General features: G+C 33.4%; 1 protein-coding gene across 1 annotated transcript in view; it reads right to left on the bottom strand.

The window, feature by feature from the left end:
- The window catches only part of LOC145667423 (uncharacterized), a 136,491-nt gene that overhangs the window by 50,089 nt on the left and 66,702 nt on the right, over positions 1 to 19,700 (bottom strand). The window contains exon 5 of the mRNA XM_081734913.1: positions 9,266 to 9,454. Coding sequence (XP_081591039.1) covers positions 9,266 to 9,454 — 189 coding nt within the window. The remainder of the gene's footprint in view (positions 1 to 9,265; positions 9,455 to 19,700) is intronic.

Here is a 19,700-nt window from a genome sequence, read left to right as displayed (position 1 = left end):
AAATTAGAATAAATATAAGATGTGTTGTACAAGGAAAGGAAAAAATCCGAAATCTATAAATTTCCTTTTGTGAGGGGAAAAGTAAATGACAATAAATTACATAAATTATGTCATTTATGACTACAACTCAAATCTTGTAGTGTACGTCATGTAGAGATTTAAATCTGAAATTTCTCAAAAATGTAGAATTTGTGATACCAGTAAAATAAAAGACCTAAAACTAAATATTTTCCCCTTCAAGGAGGAAAATGAGGAACCAAGTATATAGAACTTGTTTCCAACACTAAAAGTTGCAAATTTCATTTTCCAGTTTTCGGATTTGAAAAACCTTGGTATCGTTTCAGAATAGTTACACACAAGTGTTCAATTCTGAAAATGGGAAACGATACCAGGTTTAATTGAAATCCGAAAAGTGGAAAGTGAAATTTGCAACTTTTGTGTTGGAAAGAAGTTCTATACAATATCGCATCGAGAGGAGTTTGCTTTCCAAGTTGTTCTCAGCACTTTTCCGGTCTCTATTGTTTTTGGTCGATCGAAATGTTTAATCGAGAAGATGGTTCCATATTTCAAATTTATGGTTTTGGTGGGATTTTGTTTATACATATAGAAAGCTTCGTAAAATAGATTAAAATGGCTTCGTGTAAAAAATGACTTCCTGCCTTTTTTTAGAGAAGAGTTCCTGCTTCTAGCCGAAGGTAAAATTATATGCAATCAGACTGCTTATTTGTTAGTACTATAGTATGATGAGCATCGTTTTTGAATCTGAAAATTTTACACGTTCTAATGTTCAGTATTATTTTGGCAAGGCAATAAAGTACTAAAAAAATTGGAATTTCAGATGTAACAGTTAGCTCTACGAACTCTGTGTAAGGACTATTGTGCTTTGTAAAGATAACCAGTAAGGAATTTTCTATCCTTAATAAAGAGTAATTATTAATTAGCTGAGCATTAGGATCCTCCGGATTGGAAGTTATTCTGCAAATTAGTTTTTTACAATAGGAATCGCACTTCTGCTTAGCCTCAATTTCCTCTTTATCAAACCACTCATCATTTGTAAGAAAATTTATCTGGCAAGTTGTTACTTCTCCTGGTATTTTTGGAGTGTTTCTACTTAGGATATCAGTAATTTTATTATCATGACCTTTTGTGCTCGAATGAAATATCAAATCTTTGCAACTTAAGTAGCATTCTTGTAGTTCTTGAATCTAAGTTTTGCAATGTAAACGCGCAGGATACCGCACTATTATCACAATGAACTGTGATTTTCCTGCCAAGAACGTAATATGCAAAATGCTCACATAGAAATAAAACTGCTGCTAACTCAAGTTGGAAAACTGAATACGAAAATTTATATGGTTTTAGTTTTCGACTAGCATACCCTAAAACCAACAAATCTTCTTTTTACCATATTGTGCTAAGAACCCAGATAAATTTTCAGCTGATGCGTCCGAATATAGATGGAATTCTCTCGAAAAATCTGGTTGATTTAATGCTGGAGGTTCACACAGTAATGTCTTGAGTTGCTCGAATAATTCTATTTCAGGGCTTAACTGAAACTTTACATTTTTCTTCAGAAGATTGTACAATGGTGCTGTCAAGCTCGCAAAATCGGGAATGAACTTCCTTCTCCATGACAGAATTCCAAGAAATGATCTTAATTTTTTCTTGGTGTTTGGTATCGGAAAATGCCGAATAACTTCATTATGTTTTGGATTTGGTTTAACCATTTCAACACTTACTATGTGGCTCAAAAACAGAATCTCTGTTTGCAGGAACTGACACTTTTTGAAATTAAGAGAAAAATTTCCAAGTTGAAAAATTTTAAACACCTTTTCTAAATCCTCAAAATGAGCATCCGAATTTGAGCTAAAACATAAAAGATCATCCAAATAAACAGTTACAAAGTTTTTGGTGTCTAAACCGAAGTAAGTGTTCATTATATTTTGAAATATAGCAGGAGAGGACTTCAAACCCATAGGTAATTTACGAAGAACAAACTGACGACTTAAGTATACGAAACTCGTGCTTTCATACGAATCCGGATGTAATGGTACTCCATACTATCCCATCGTGGCATCCATGGAACTAAATACTTTTGCCCCAGAAATTCTGACAAGAATTTCTCCAACGGGTTCAACCTGTATTTTGGGTGTAAGAACCTTTTTGTTTAACAGGCGAAGGTCTATCACTGGTCTAACTCCTCCAGATGCCTTTCGAACCCAATGGACTGGGTTACGATACGTACTAGGCCTTTCTTCCACTATTCCTAATCTGATCCATTTCTCTAATTCCTTTTGAAAGTCTTCCTGCATAGCCTGAGGAATAGGATATAATTTACCAATTACAAGTTCCTTATCAGTTAATTCTATTTTATATGGTTCACATTTTATCTTTCTGGGGTATTCATTGAAAAGATGTTTGTATTTTAGCAAAAGTTTTATTAGTTTATCTTTTGCCTTATCATCCAAATCTTTTCTTTCTTTGACATAATTTATCAATTCAGTCTCCGGAATTTCTCCATTATCAAGAGAATTACTGGAGATAGCGCGGGTTTCATTAATTTCTCGTTCAGTATCGAACTGTAATAGTAATACTTTAGGGTATACAATATCTAAAACAACTTCTGATTTGTTATTATCTCGTAAGTACAGTTTCTGCTTTTCGCTATCCAACTTCAATTCAAATTTTATAAAGAATGGTGAACCTAACAGCAAATCAGCTTGCATATCTTTCACCACAAAAATTGGAATATCAAATAACTTGTCCTGGATCTTCAAAGTTATGTTCTGGAAACACTTTACAATAAATGTATCCTTTCCGGCAAAAGCCTTTAAAGTAAATGATGAAGCTGGCTTTAACTTGGCCGCTGCAAAGGTCTCTTGAATAGTCTTCCAAATTTTATAGTTAAGAAGGTTGACTTCAGGGCCAGTATCTAAAATACAGTTAATTTGTCGTCCTCTGATTTCACAATTTATCGTCGGCGAGGGAAACATTTCAAACTTTTTGGAATCAACACTTTCCAAATTTTTCTGTAAGACGAATTATGCGAAAAATTGTATAGTGGTACTTAACGGTTCAACAAAAGCATTTCGGTTCAACAAAAGCATTTTATAATTTAGCGTTACTTTCACTAAATTGTTGACAACTTAAATGGTAATTTATATTTGGGTAGAGAAGATTTGACGAGCAGACACCGACATCTTCCCTTAAGGGTGACTGCTGGATAAGTTTTCCGAATGATTGTCCGATTTTGTCGTAAAGCCAGTAGATGAATAACTTAATCCTACTGGACTTTTTCCTACCGCCGAATAAGGAGGGTTTAGTGTCGAAGTTACTGTGGTAGTGACAGGCATAGGCATTGGAGACACTTGCTGATTAGAGGTAGCAACAGGTATTGGAATAAAGGGATTGAACATGTTTATACTCGTATAAATAGGAGGAAGCAACGATGGAGGAGGAAAGTTCGTATAATATGTTACTGGCATATTCTCTATCGGAATTCTATTATTTTGAGCAGCGTGCCAATTTCGACTAGCCAGTCTGCCATTCCACTTTCTCCTATTACTATTTGTCCACGGGCGTCGTTTGTCATACCCATTTTTTTATTCCAAGAAGAGTATTGAGGATTATCGTTATTATGGAATGGTGTATTACTATTATTGTGGTTGTCACCAAATGAAATAGGCTCCGTTTGCACAGAATTGTCAGCCTTTCTTTTCTTTAAATTCTCATTTTTAACATATCTTATGTTAGGACGTTTAGTTACTTGAAATTTATTTCCCCCCAATATTTCAATATTCTGCATAGGGTCACATTCTAAATCAGCCAGTCGCAAGATTATTTCTTTTATGGTGTTCAATGAGCTTAATTTCAAAATTTTTCTTTCCTCCGCGGGTAGACAATCTAAAATAAGTTCTTTCAACTCCTGCTCACAAGGGGAACTGACTACAGAGTGATAGTTTTCTACTACAAACCATACGAAATCCACTAATGACGGGAATTTGCCTTTATCATACCTGAGAGAATAAATTTCCTCTTTTGTGCTCTTTCTAGCTGTGGAGATATATATTGATCCCTAAACAAATCTACGAAATCATCAAAAGTGTGAATTTGGCCCATCACGCTCCGATACCATGATTTCGCGGATTGTTCAAGTCACTTCGAAGCAATATATAATTTCTCCTTGTCCTTAAGATGATATATGTCTAATGCTTGTAACAGTTCTTCAAGGAAAATTGTGGCCACCCCTTGGGTCATTTTTCCACTAAATCGGGGAAAATCTTATAATTCCCGAGAATAAGGCGGATATTGACTCGCACCGTAAGAGGGCAAAACTTGAATTACCTTCCCATCAGATAAAACATCCACTTTTTCAATGTTAGCTGGTCTATTTTGCGCACTTCTTGAAGTTACAATTTCAGGCGAATTTCGTCTGTTTCTTTTCTCTCGACAATCACAACGTTTTTTTCTTTCTTGTACCGTTAGTGGTATTTGCTACCCGTTCCCCATCCTTAGGCATAAGTTTGAGATTATTAGTTTCATTACCTGATTCCACTATCTTGAATATTTCAGTTTCAGATTCTGATTCGGATTCTGTACTACATACGTTTGCAGTAATACCTGGCTTTACAGCATAATCAGCCTCATTACTATCGTCAAGATTTCTAGCAACTAACTCAATCATCTCTCGCGACTCCGAAGTACGATCCTGCCCGGTTTCCTCAAGGGTTACAAAGGTTCCTTGTTGCTTTCCACGCAAATAATTAACTTCTTTACTTAAGGCTTGGTATCTAACTTTAAGTTCCTTTCCTTGGTGAATTAAATTTTTATTTAGCTGACTTAACTTATGTTCAAGTTTGTTAACATTATCTTGCACTAAATTTTCGTTTCGCATATTTATCTCGTTTAAACTTTCCCGCATTAATTTTTCCAACCTAGTACTCCGCTCTTGACATTTACTTTCGGATTTCTCCTGACCTGCAGTAACGTCGCGTTCCAAATCGGTAACAGTTGCCACAACATTCACATTTGCCTCTTGCAAATCCTGTACTTGTTTCTCGTACTGCTCTTTATATTTATCTAAGTCTGAACTAACATTCTGTTTGAAAGTTTCTACATCTACCTTAAGATTAGACATATCAGTTGTTAATATATCCAATTTCTTATCAGTACTTTTAGACAAAGACAAAAATTTTACATTTATTTCTTCCTGGAAAGACTTAAGATCGTATTTAACACCGAACACATCCACAGTAAGTGAACAAATTTTATCATTTAAAACAGTCATTTCAGAAGACAACTTATTCGTAAAATTATCTGTTAGTTCGTTTTTCATTGTACTCATTTCGGATTTTAATGAGGTTATTTCCGAGGACATTTTTGAGGACAGCATATCATTCATATTTGTCATTTTACTATCAAGCTGCCTTAGAGATTCAAATCCCGGTTCTAATTGTGCACCTAGTTCTTGACTTTCAACAGAGACGGTTTCTTTTTCATTCGAATGCATAATTCCTAGTTCGTCACTATGTTCAGTATTCTTATCACCAGTCTCACCTACAACCTCCTCAGAAGACTCAACAGACGTCGCTGTTGCCTGTTCGAAATCCTCATATTCATTTTCCTCCAGCGTATTATACTGAGGACAGAACCACTCAATTTCCGCACGATCAATCTGATCGATTTTCGATTGCAACAATTTAACGCAACGCGCATGATACCAATTTTCACATTTGTAACAATTAACAAACTTCGTAAGTGCTTTTGCTTTCTTTTTCTTGCAACACTGACTCGTGTCTGGTTCATAATTATCCACTTCAGAATTAATGAATCTCTTCATCATACCACAATTCATCGTATTACGACATGCTCTTCAGTCTCATAGCTAAGAAAATCCTATATTATTCACGTTACCAGCTTTACTCACTTATCCCCAAACTTACTATAAATTTAATAATAGTTATATATATATATATATATATATATATATATATATATATATATATACTAGCAGCGTTCACCCCGCTTCGCTGCGGTCACCCCGGAACGCAATAAACTTTGTTACTTAGATAATTTTTACTTTTTCGCTTTCAAATTGCAGTAAATGTTAACATTATAGCGCCTGTCATTTATGTTAACCCGCGGAGTGACCCGGTCATGCGGGTTGCATATAAATACGTTTATTTTTACCTATGATGAACTAACAAAGGATTTGTACGTTATGGACACTTGAATGGTCAATTATCTCAAGACACTGGTAATTAAAAATTAAAGTGATATGATAAAAACCATCTAGGGTCCAAATCCTAATAACCCCCAAAAATAAAAGAAATTGGTTCAGCCGTATTAGCGTGATGAGGGAACAAAGGATTTGTACGTTCTCTTTTATAATATATATATATATATATATATATATATATATATATATATATATATATATATATATATATGTTACAGTTTTTTTCACTTTTGGAATATGTTCACTTAGTCCAAATCCGACGCTAGGGTCGCCACTGTTACGACCAATAAATTTCTCTCCTTTTTTACTGGTCGACAGAATATAATAACAGCAATAATACTTATTATTATTATTCCAAAGTAGAAATAAATAATTGAAATATTAAATAATTATGACTGAAAAAATGCAGAAATATATTTTTATGTTAAAAACTGATTATTCTTAACTATTCATTATTTTGAAAGAAATCCACTGTACTGACATTAAGCAAAATCTCGCTTATTGATCAGAAGTTACCAGGATCTTGTCCTAAGCAACAATTCCATCAGTGAAATTAAATCTTTATTCCTTTTTCATAACAAAAATCTGTATTGTAGGTTAGTAATTAAATTGAGAAATTTGTAACTGCGCTTAAATTTAAATGAAAAATAACCTGTTCAATATGTTTATTGCTTCAGAAATAACAAAGAAACATCCATCATCGCATACACATGACAGTTGCCTAGACAGTGAGTTTGTCCTCAACACAGCAGCTCATATCTTCATATATCCATTACTTAGACCTAATACATATAACTAAGGCCTGCTAGCGCCTGCTAAGAAACTGGGATATTATACCTCAGGGTTGACTTGCAGTGTCAAAAAAATGATTAGGTTAAAGGTCATCTTACACTATAATTACTTTTTCTGACGAATATTACAAAGTTTATAAAAGCCATGCCATCACACGAACATTAAATGACACATACATTATTACTACTAATAATAAATTATTTATTGTGAGTTAAGAAGGAGCAGAGCAGTGGATTTATGACATTGGCGATACAATGTACCAATATTTTCAGCTCTATTTACTTCTCCGAATAATTATTACTTAGTATGAAAATTTTATATTTATTCAACAATAAAAAATAATGAGGAATGATATATTTACATGAAGAAAAACATATATGGAATGTGAGACATTGACTTGAACTTAAAAAAAATACCTGCATTATACTAGAAGCTGATTATAGATAAATCCCAATTTCCACTAACCATACAATATAATAATAACAATATTATCTGTATTTCTTAAATTGGTTCATTTCTAAATATTGCATGAATCGTAAGGTAACAAGATAGAGGTTTTCTGAGGCAGGCAACTGTGAGTGATTGGTACCGTCGAAGTTCATTTCGTACGTTAGCATTCATTAATTACAAAATTTAATACTAAACTAAAGAATTTAGAATATTATGAAAATCGGGAATTTATATTTGTCACGCGATTACAGCTATAACACAATTCCACTATGAGCCTGAAGTGCATGACGCTACCGGTAATTAGCTACGAATCATCATCACCATCATTACACTGTTCAAATACACACGAAAAAATAAAGCTTATAGAAATTTCTTTATCTTATTCTTTAGCTTATAGAATTTTAATTTTCAGTGCCGCTAGTGCCACCACTAAGAACTAGACAAAAAAAACTTTGTATTTAAACCTATTGCAAAATTTATCGTATTAATTAGTCATCCTGGGATTCCCACTGCAGCTATCCGAACTCCTGTGAAGTAAATAATTGATTAGGGATTACCTTATAAAACAGTTATACCATCCAGCACCGTTCGAGTCCCAAATAAACTCCCTCGTTGTGCCTGCAGTATATTCCCATGACTGATAGAGATTATCTGACGGTGTCAGAACACCACATTACAGTATTACAAACGAATCATCATCTTGGTGTAAAGTCCATAGTCTACACTGAAATTCACGTACGAAGTCCTACTCAGGTTACTTCATTGCTTCTACTGTCATTATAAAAAGTTCCAAACAATAATTTTGCATAAGTAAAATGGCCCAAAATGTAAATTTGATAACTTAAATCGAATAATAGCACAATTCGTCCCGACGCATAAACCGATTATGTTTTCTTTTTTTTAATTATATTCATACGTCTCACCTAACAACTTATGCCGAGCTATGAACAAACTACAATTTATCTCTGTAAGAACATTATTGCCTTGAATCATATTTAACATTCAAAATTTACTCCCGTAATTCCTAAATAAATGTTGATACTAAATTATTTCATCCAAAAATGTGTAAAATATCTATTTTATACAGCACTATTTCTTTACTTTCTCTTTGAATTTCGCTCGTCAGTTAATTAATTTCAACTGCCCGTACTTATAAATGGAAAGCACCGATTAAGAGAAGCAATTACAGCCATCAACGTCCATGCATTGTTCGACATCATTTGCAATATTAATAGTTAAATATTCGTAATAATTAATTTCTTTGTGTGGAAAATAGACTAAGTTTAAAATATAAATAATTACTTATAATCAGAATGCACTATACTGATAAAGAAATTTTAGCTTGCACATTTGTTACTGTAGCTAAATTTTGATTAAAAGTTTATAAATGTTGGAACTTAAAAATATATCTAATCATGTGTAGTCCTTAAGCAATATATACAATTTAAATTTACCTTTAATTTATCTTATTTAAAATCAAATTTTTTAACTGAGAACTACAACCTAAGGAAATATACGAACGGGTGAATACCCGGTACAGCTTGAAAATACGGTTGTACACTATAGAAAATTAATAAATTCATATCCAGACAAACGCTAATCATTCTTTTTAAATCGTGGATTACTAACAAAACACGCGATCGATAACTGTAAGAATCAATGTCACGGATTCAGAAGGATCCGTTGCAAAGACATGCACTGCAGAAGTAATGTACCCTATGCCTCCTTTGATTTCGCTGTCATTGGCTATGTACTAATTTACAAGAATTCTATGTTAATAAATACCTGTTCCTGATGCTTCTGTTGGTTGCGTACACATGTAGAAAAATCTGCTTAGTGTGCTTTGAATCCATGGTATCATCTTGTAGTTTGATTCTTTCTCTGACGCTTTATGGCATGCACGCGCCATTACGAATAAGATATCTTTCTTTTCATCTTTGGTGTGGGTTAATGTTTCCAACTCATTTCGTATAGCTAGAAATAAAACTAACTTATGAAATAAATACCAAGAAAGAAGGCTAATAAGAAGCACTATATGCTACATTTCAAATTTAAAAATTCATTGTATTCGTTAAAAATTCATGTAAACTATCGTTACAAATAAAAAGCAATTGAACAGGTTTTTTTTTTGTTTGTTTTTTGTGAATGGCATAAATAGACACTAGGGCCACATATCAATTCTGCAAAATTAAGGTGAGCCAGATTTAAGTAGTGAAATATGATTCACGGTATTAAGAATATGTTTACATAACCAATATGATTCACGGTATTATGAATATGTTTACATAACCATAAAGTTTTAAATACACATAGTTTCTCTTCCAATAACTATAAACAGATTGGAATAAGTTACGGAAATTCTGTGTAACAGAAGCAATATCTCGCATCATATCGATCAGGATTGTATATGTCACAACTGTTTGTGACAGCATGTCTAGCCATCTCTGGTGATATCTTGAAATTAGTAAACTCATGAGAGTACTTGCTCTAACATAATGCAGTAATGTCATGATAATATCTATCTTTATGTCTGTGCTTCTTCTTATGCATATATTTACATATATCACTTCAGCCTACGATGTGCTTTCATAAAACATAAATGTTTAGTTATTTTTCGATATTTGTGATACGGTATTGTCCTTATTTTGTAACATGGAATAATAAGTGTGACTGTGTAAGATTTCGTTGAACTTGTATTTGAAATATGTAATAATCTACTGCTTTAGCACTATTTATCCTAGTACCATGGTTCATAGCTCATTCTTTTTAAAATAAAACAAGCTTTCAAATGGAACCAAATTCGAAAGTGTATAACGTACAGGGAAAGGAACATTTGAGATAATTTGGAAAATTTCCCTTTAAAAATATCCCTTTCGCAAATTTTCGGGAACTCTGAACAGGTCCCAGTTCCATGTATCCGGATACAATACACCTCTAATTTCTGTCCCTTCATAACTCATGTACCAAGACACACTGCAATATATTGAATAATTACAAAGAAAAAAAGTATTTTCCAATCCTGTTGAAAGATACAAAATGTAATGTTGAAACAGCAAAAAATCGAGCTGAAACAATGTTTTTAAGCACAATTATATTCATCTAAGTAACTTTATTTATATATCATTCTTTTCAGAATGGAACAAGATTTTAGATGTTTTCTTGAATACATGTGAGTGAGGGATACAAAAAGGGAAATTTGAGAATATTCGAAAAATTTGCCTAAAAATCCATTCCGGTAAGTTTTAAGCCTCTGGGACAGCCGAGGCTACTGGTACCTGGATAGAATCTACCTTGAAATATATTCCTGTTTCTTCGCATCGTATGTGTTAAGTCCATTGCAATTCCTTGAATAGTTACAAGGGAAACTATTTCCCAATTCTGCTCCATATCAAATTTTGTATCCTCAAGTAGGATTTGAAAGTAACACGTAATTATTCAATATGTTGCAATGTGACTTGAGATGTAAATTACAAATAGATAGGGGTATATTTCGAGGTAGATTGTATCCGGGTTCGTGAAGCAGAGGGTGCAACATTTCCCGAAAATGATATTTTGGAGGAGAATTTCTCGAGTTATCTCAAATTTCCCCCATACACATATGCAAGGTACCATGCGAATGATGGTTTTATTCTGAAAATAATGGCGTATGAACCATAATACTCGAAAGAACAGCACTGTAGTTATAAATTTTTACTTAGGCTTGTGTGAGAATCACGGGTAAATATCATAAAGATATGACGTCATATGATAGTAAACTGCATTGTCATCGAGAGACATGTCAGAAGATAATACAGAGATAGAAACAGATATGTACCGCCCAGTCGATCAGGTCACTAAGATTCGTGTATTTGAAGATCGAGGGAATGTTTGTTTGTATCTCCACAAATAATGTTGCATCTTTCGATATAACACAAGATCTTCTCCAGGCCAGTGCCAGAGCTACTCAGATTATTACTTCCTTCATATAGAAGCGGCTATCAGAAGGTTCAGTTAAATCCATCTATGACCCTATTTGCAAGCAAAACTCAAAGACGTTTAAAATCCTATATAAGAAAGATCAAATAAAGTCACAAAAATTCAGGCCAAAAAAAAAAAAAAGACAAAGAGTGAGCAAGAGATATTTCGTCGTTTGCTCATTGCTGTAGAAGAAGAAAGGTAGATAGATTTGGAAAAAATCTTCCAGTTTGAACTGACAGATGATCCTTGTTTTCTTGCAATACAGAAATTTTCGATTTTGAAATAAGGCAGCGCTATCAGTATTACTCGATAATCAAAAGTCATAGCAGACAATCCTCCAACTCCTGGTAGCTACAGTAAGGAACAGTAGCAGTGAAAAACATTAATTGATTTGCTAGAAAATAAATTAGATCTAATTTCATTTTTATCAATACAGTTAATTACTTGCTGCCGTAAAAGTTTGACGCATGAACAATTTGTAATCACGTCAAGGGCGGGTGTTTGAAGACAAATATCGTGAAGAAGCTTCACATAGAGAAGTTTCTTCATCACGAAGAGGCCGACACTAGGGTAATTCTGCACAATAATCACGCAAGTGTATCAGGTTATCAGCAGCTGATAATAGATATCAAGTACACCGATGTTCTGTTCTTCTTGTCCTTTCTTCAAAATAAATGTTCCAAAAGTATGGATGTCAATAGGAACATCCAAGAAACCTAAATATGTTCCCATTCATTCTGTCCAAGTGAGCTCTCTGACAAAATATGCAACAGTTTAACCGCTTTTCTCGCCTTAACCGGATATGACACAACTAGCTAGCTTGCAGTGTACGTTAAAAAGAAAGTGTGGAACCAATTTTCGAAAAATCCAAATTTTCTCGAAAATATTGGTACTGGAAATACATTGTGACCCGAATTGAAAAAAATGTTGTAAATATGTACACAAACTCAGAATAAGCAACATCTGAAAATGAAGTACATGTTCAATTGGTTCACGCTAAACATCCAGAACAGTTACCACCAACCAAAGATGCTTTAACAGTCCACATCAAGAGAGCAAATCTGCAAGCTTTTATTTGGAGTTAGGTAAATTGGTAACTATAATGTTCACTCTTCCTGAATGTTGTTGATTGCAGAAAGCGGATACAAAAGAGTATTTATACGTGCCGAAATGGACTACTGAAGAAAATATACCAGAAAGTTTCAAATAGCTGAAACATTGCAAATGTAAATCCTTGCAAAACCAGAAACTGCAGCTGCATGTTTTTTCTGTAGAGTGCATTAGATCTTGTGGTTGCTACTGTGACAAATGTTACAACTCATTTTTCTAACTGAGTGACAATAGATGATGAGTCATCTGATGACGAGAATTGATAATTTCATATTAGTAATAACAAACTATAATTTGGCATTCCACTTCAAAGTTGACATAGTCGCGTTGGTATTCTATTCAAGAATGACTGTTTTCCAGTTTGTCCATGAACAGAAAATGTTACATACTTTTGCATTGAGTTATTGGAATCATCCTGTATAACATAACAGATCAAGCTATGGAAACAAATATCCCATCCAGGGTATAATTACTGTTCTTGAAATTATTCCTCATAATCCACTTAAAGAAGTGATCCTTTTTCAAATATGGTACATTTCCTAGTCGACGTTGACAAGTGAAAATTATCCCTTTGACACTGTTTGTAATATACATTGTAACATATGCATAAGCCCCTTATTACCCCGTCTCAGAAGTCCATTTTTTTAATGGAATTACTTTTCTTCTTTCCTTTTACTTGACGAAAGTTCCTAGAAAGAAAAAAAGGTTAGCTCTATTGTTCGCTGAAAGCAAGGGTGGGAAGATGACACACATTTGACATCATATATTTTTCTGAGATCTGCAAGTGTTTCTTACATGAGATGGAATAAACTTAGAACCACAGCACTATTTATCTGCATATCATGATCAATACATCATTCTTTTCAGAATGAATCAAGGTTCTTGATAATATCTTGCGTTAGTGTGCATGGCTTTCGGGAGGTTTTCCCGAACTGTTCCAGCTGTACTAACCCAAATGCAATCTACATTGAAAAATACTCCTATTCCTTCGTAACTCATGTACCAAGTCACTTGCAATATATTGAATTTTTACGAGGGAAAAAAAGTACTTCGTAATCTTCTTGGAAGATCCAAAATTTTGTACAGAGCAGGATTGGGAAATATTTTTCTTTCGTAACTATTCAAGATTCTCTCGTAACTTAACACATACGTTACGAAGGGGCTGGAGTACACTTTAAGGTAGATTGTATCAGGGTACCTGTATCCTGGGCTGTCACAGAGACACAAAGCCGACCAAAAAGGACTTTTAGGTAAATTTTTAGAATATTCTCAAATTTTTCTTTTTGTATCCGTCACGCACATGCATGAAAGAAAATATCTGATATCTTGTTCCATTCTGAAAAGCGTGATGCACGAATAATGGTACTTGGATGAATATTGTTGTGGTTGAAAACATTATTTCAGCTCGATTTTTCCCCTGTTTTAACATTACATTTTGTATCCTACAACAGGACTGGAAAATAAGTTTTCCCTTGTAATTATTCAATGTATTGCAATGTGACTTGGTACGTAAGCTATGAAGGAACAGAAGTAGAACGGTTCACTTCAAATTTATTGAGCCATTAAATATGCAAACTCCCTTGAATAAATCCATCTATTTATTTCTGTTGTCCTGACAACGACATTTCAAAAAATCCTATTATTTAAAACATCAAACATATGAATATCTTTTTATATCGATATTATAATTAATATATTTCTTTTTCTTTTTCTTCTTCGAATTACATAATCAGCCTAGTACATATTTTAAAATATCTTACGCCCTAATAAAATCATGATTTACAAGTAGTAAAAATATACAAATATACAACGTACCGTTGTATATTATGGCGCTCGACGGACTTTTCTTTTTGTTCATTTACTCAATAAAAAAAAAGAATTCTGGACCGTTTACCTTTACATGTTAATCATTCGAGTTTTCGAATGCACCTCGTATACCTGAAAATTACAATTCATATAAATATACATATATATCATATTTAATTTTATAACAATATTATTATCATATTTATTTTAAACTTTATCATCGTCTTCATTTGTTTATACGTTTCAACGATGATAAGGCACATTCAAAATTTGATTTACAAGTTATTTGGTTTTAAGTCCTTTTTCGAGTCCATTAAATGCTCGTTACAAGTTAATAATTATTTACTTAGGCATCGTGAAGAAGGTTTTGAAAAAGATGTATGTGATATTCATATAGTTGTTCTTTGAACGTAAAATGATCGGATATAAGACATAGTTAAACAAAGTATAGATTAAGATTGAAATATCGATAATAATCAGAACATAACATAATAATTAACGTCTTCTTAACATCATTAAAAAAACATGAATAACAAACGAAATCATAATGATATTTCAAGTGAAATAAAGCAAAAATCAATTGAGTACGGTTTTCTCAGACGCCGTAACTTTAATTTAAGTTACATGACCAACGAAATCATTTAAACTGCATTGAAAGTCATAAACAGAAGTACGGTATTGTGCATTATTTACTTCTATAGTTCTTTGTTTCTTACGTTGAGAATTTTCGTCATCTATGGGATTTCTACGAAGTCCCCATCGAACGTGATTAGATCTAATGCTTACATATTTCTTAGGTGAACGTAATCGTATTACACTATGATTAGGTTGAGTCACTCAAACACATTTACCGTTACTACTAAGGTTAAGTTCGGTTATCTTACCGGTAACATTAGATTCAGTTCTCATTCGTTTCACTGGTGGCGAGATGTTATGTCTGTACCTATTCTTTCTACAATATTCATGGTAATCTGTCCTACCATGGTTTCTGTTGCGCGAAGACTCCCTCGAAGCATCCGATGTATCTCCATTTTGCTTCTTAGAAGTAGCGCTTTGTTGTCAGGCGGATAATTTCTGTTTGACTTCCTTTTCTTTCTGTCAATCCAATCTTCTCTTCGCCCATCATTTTGACTTCCATCTCTATTGTTAGGTTTGGTTTTAAGTTTTGTTTAACATTTATCGATTACTGTTTAAAAACCTTGGTTTGAACATTTTCGTTCAACATTTTGCACTCACTGATAAATATGATCAAAGCCGTTTATTTGTTAATCGAATAGTTAAAAACTGGATAAAGTTTGACGGTTAACCCCTTCACATATGACTTCTTTCGGAATTTTTTTGCAATTCTGTAAACATCTATGCCTCTTCTGGCGCTTACTTAAACTAACAGATGTTCACAAAGCACAGGAAACCTGTAAGCTTCTGGCTTCTATTGGCAACAAGCGGGATACAGCCGCTCAAACATCGGAACGCGTGACACGCGTCAAAATACGGAAGTGAAAAGTGAAAAGCAACGCGTCCAGCGCGTCAAAATATGGCAAGGGGTTAACCGTAAAATTTTCAAGTTAGAAAATTTTGTTAGAAAAATCCTTCGCCATCTTGATTCTGATCGAGTTATCGATGCTGTCAACAATTTTTTATTATTTGCTGGGACGTTGTTCCATACGTCATTAATGGGACTCATATTCCTAACGGAATATTTAGAAACCCCTTACTTTCTTTGGAAAATAACATATACCGCCTTTAAAATGTTCTGAAATGTGCTTTTTTAGATAGAGCAGATTATGAATATACCGTAATAAAATAATTTGCCATGTCAGTTCTATAGCGTACCGTAGTTTGAAGATATTTTCCACCAAAGTTCATTTTCCAACACTTTTGGCACACTGCACTGTATCCATGAAAAAAAAAAGCAATTCTGAGGAAATGTTTGCTGGAATTGTTTTCTTGTCTTTATGAGCAAAACCACTTCCCAAGTGTTGTATGTCATAGGCTAAAATTTGCTGCTTTGAAGACCAGCATTCTTCCCGGTTCAAGACGGTCTTTCATTTCTTGTTTAATGAGAACTATAATTTTTTCTGCACTTGGGAAAATGAAATCATTCGCTCGAATGGGCTATTTATTGCCATTACGAAAAAATTAATGGCCAGCAATCTATCTATCTATCTATCTATCTATCTATCTATCTATCTATCTATCTATCTATCTATCTATCTATCTATCTATCTTTAGCTGCTAGGGGTCTAAAAAGGACGAAACAATAGATATATTCTAAATTTTCTAACTTTGATTTATTTGCTCCTCTCTATACTATATTGACTAAATCTTGATCTGAAGAAATGCGTGAAGCAATAAAACTATGGATATGCTATTGCCATCAACACGTTCTGTTCTAATGTAGTTTTCGAAATGTCATGATATTTTTCCTAAAATATCACTATTTTTGCAGAAACAACTTTTGATGTCACCGTTTTACAAAGAAATAAGTATAAAAAGCTTTATCGACCCTATTATCTATTCACAAATAAATATTTTGTTGTTTTTTAAGAAACAAAATGTATTTTGTTCATTACATACCATCAAGGCATCTTTCTGTGGGGCGAAAAAGTCGAAGGACAAAAAAGTTTATATTTTACAATAAATTTTGTTGAGAGTGGTAAAGGACTGTGAGAAACATCGTTATAGAAAGTTTCGTTAATTAATTTTAATAAATAACATATTTATACATATCTATAATTTTGAGGGGTTTAAACGGGACGAAATGTTTCCAATAATTTGGATCTTTTTTAAATAACAACGATATTTTACATCTTATTGCAATGAATCTGACATAATTCAATCTAAGTAGCATAAGAAACGTTTTCCCGAGATGTGTCAGTAATTAGATAGAAATAACGTTGATTGATATGAAGATATTTTTTATGGTCAAGGGGTTTTTTCGGGACGTTTTTTGGTTATTTCCAGGTATCCAACTCTCAACAGAATGTGTAAGAAAATGTCGGCAACTATGAGCGTATTCTTTAAAACGTCTCTTCTCAAGCATTTCTCATTTCATAAACTATTCTGTTTAAACAGTTCACAGAAATTAGGATGGAAAATTGACAAAAACAGTGTCTACCAACATCTCAGATAGAACATCATGTCCATACACAATTGCTTCGGAGAAAGTCGCACCACCGTTCGCTCATAACAAACGCTATTGAGAAGGGGGAAGTATGTAGAGGAGGAGCCCTCCCCACGTGCGTCACGCAGCAGCTGAATAGTTGATTGACACCTGAAGTTCCTTTATAGCTGTTTTCTTCCGCTGGTTATAAAGCAGTAAAGCGAACAAGAAAGACTGGTTACAGATTTCAATAACAATTGTATAGGTTGTGCTCTACACAAACATATTTAAAGCTGAGAAAATATGTAGAAGCCCTAGACTAAAAGACACACACCATTTGAAATTATAACTACAATACATGTATATAGAATAAGAAATACATGTTACTTAATGATAATTAAATAATCCAATGTAACACCACTCTACAATATATCCCGTATTTTCAGGAACACCATCAATAAGACCATTATATTAGTTTTATTTATGGTTTAGTGTCTCACTGGTAATTACACTGAAAGGAGAGGTTCCGACTTCATATGATCGCATGCAGTTTTTATATGGTTTCTTGCCTTTCACTCCTTACATTGTGTCGTTTATTATTATTATTATTATTATTATTATTATTATTATTATTATTATTATTATTATTATTATTATTATTATTAGTGAGTTGAGTTGATTTTGAGTTTAACGTCCGTTTCAGCAGCAAAGCTGTATGAAAAGTGGACGTACTGATTAACGTGGAATCCGAAACACATGAGCTCCTACTGGGAATCGAACCCAGGTACCCCACGCCAAAAACGCGTACGCTAATCGCTTAGCTATGAAGATACTCATAATAATAATAATAATAATAATAATAATAATAATAATAATAATAATAATAATATAGTTTAAATTAAAAGACACATTCTGACCAAAGCATATATTAACTAATAAATAATAGCATTACAGCTTCGGCAAATTAATTTACCGAAACTGTAACGCTATTATTTATGAGTATATATATGCTTTGGTCAGAATTTGTCTTTTAATTTATACAGGAAGTTCCAAAGCTAGAATGAGTGGTATTCAAATAATATAGTTAATAACATCAAGAAATTTTGAAAACAATAATTTTGGGAGAAAATAGTTTTTGTGGTGGTAAATTAAAGAAATGAAATTAACACTAAAAGCATTTGCGAGATTAAATGTTTCTATAAACTAAACTACTTCCCTGATATTCGAGAAAACCGCACTCAATGTTTTTAATTTCTTCATTTTACTTTCTCAAAAATAGTTTCTTCTTTTTAATGCATTTTATAAAAACTTTGCTTTGTTATAATTTCAGCATCATCTTTACCAAAGGATTTACCAATGAATAAATTAGAAATTTATTTATGACCTCTTTCTATTACCGAAGCTATACGTTGCTTGAAAACAGTAATGGTTTTAGATTAGGTGTGAAAAGTAATATTGTTGAAATGGTGGGAAATCCACATTTAACATGCCCAGGAGGAATTCAATTGCTCCAAGGGGCTCCCTGTCACTCTCTGAAATAATCACTGCTTGAAAATGAAATCTCTGAGTTCAGTGCCACACAATTATGCTCCAAGGCTGAAGGAGATGGTAGCGAATGAAACAAACAAATGATGGTAAAATCTTGGCGATATAAAAAGAGGGAGGTAATGGAAGGTATTCGAGAAAACCCGTGCACATAGTTTTCATCCTCAATGAAACCGGCTTGGAGAGAACCAGGACCGAAGCTGGGGCCACATATCCTAAGAAGTAGGTAGGTGCTCTATCACTGAGCCACCGAGGTTTCCGTATAAGTGAATCCTATCTTAAGATCGAATCAGATATACGTTAATGAGTTCAAATTTTAAGACTGATCAAGAATCGAACTCGGAGCCTCTTACATCACGCTCGCTAACCACCAGAACAGAGCGGAGACTGTAGGGGGTGAAATACAGGGACCTGATCCCTATTAATTGTAACTTCCTGAAGATAGCTCCCCACTCATCACAAATATATATTCCAAATATTATACTTTATTCCTTTTAAGACATTTTTAGTACTCAAAGAGCATTCCCTAAAAATCTCGAAATCTAATTTTGTAAAACAAACACAGGGGCGGATCCAGGATGGCGATCGGGGGCGATCGCAACCCCAAGAATAGGATTTTAAAAAAAATAAAACCCATTACAAAGTTGTAGCTCTTGATTTTTTTAAACTTTTTATTATAATTGTAGAATAAAATCTAAA

This window comes from Thermobia domestica, chromosome 1 (assembly GCF_964235325.1).
Source record: "Thermobia domestica chromosome 1, izTheDome1.hap1.1, whole genome shotgun sequence".
Taxonomy (NCBI): domain Eukaryota; kingdom Metazoa; phylum Arthropoda; class Insecta; order Zygentoma; family Lepismatidae; genus Thermobia; species Thermobia domestica.
The sequence above is the reverse complement of the archived record's forward strand: the minus strand, read 5'-3'. Positions and strand labels throughout refer to the sequence as shown.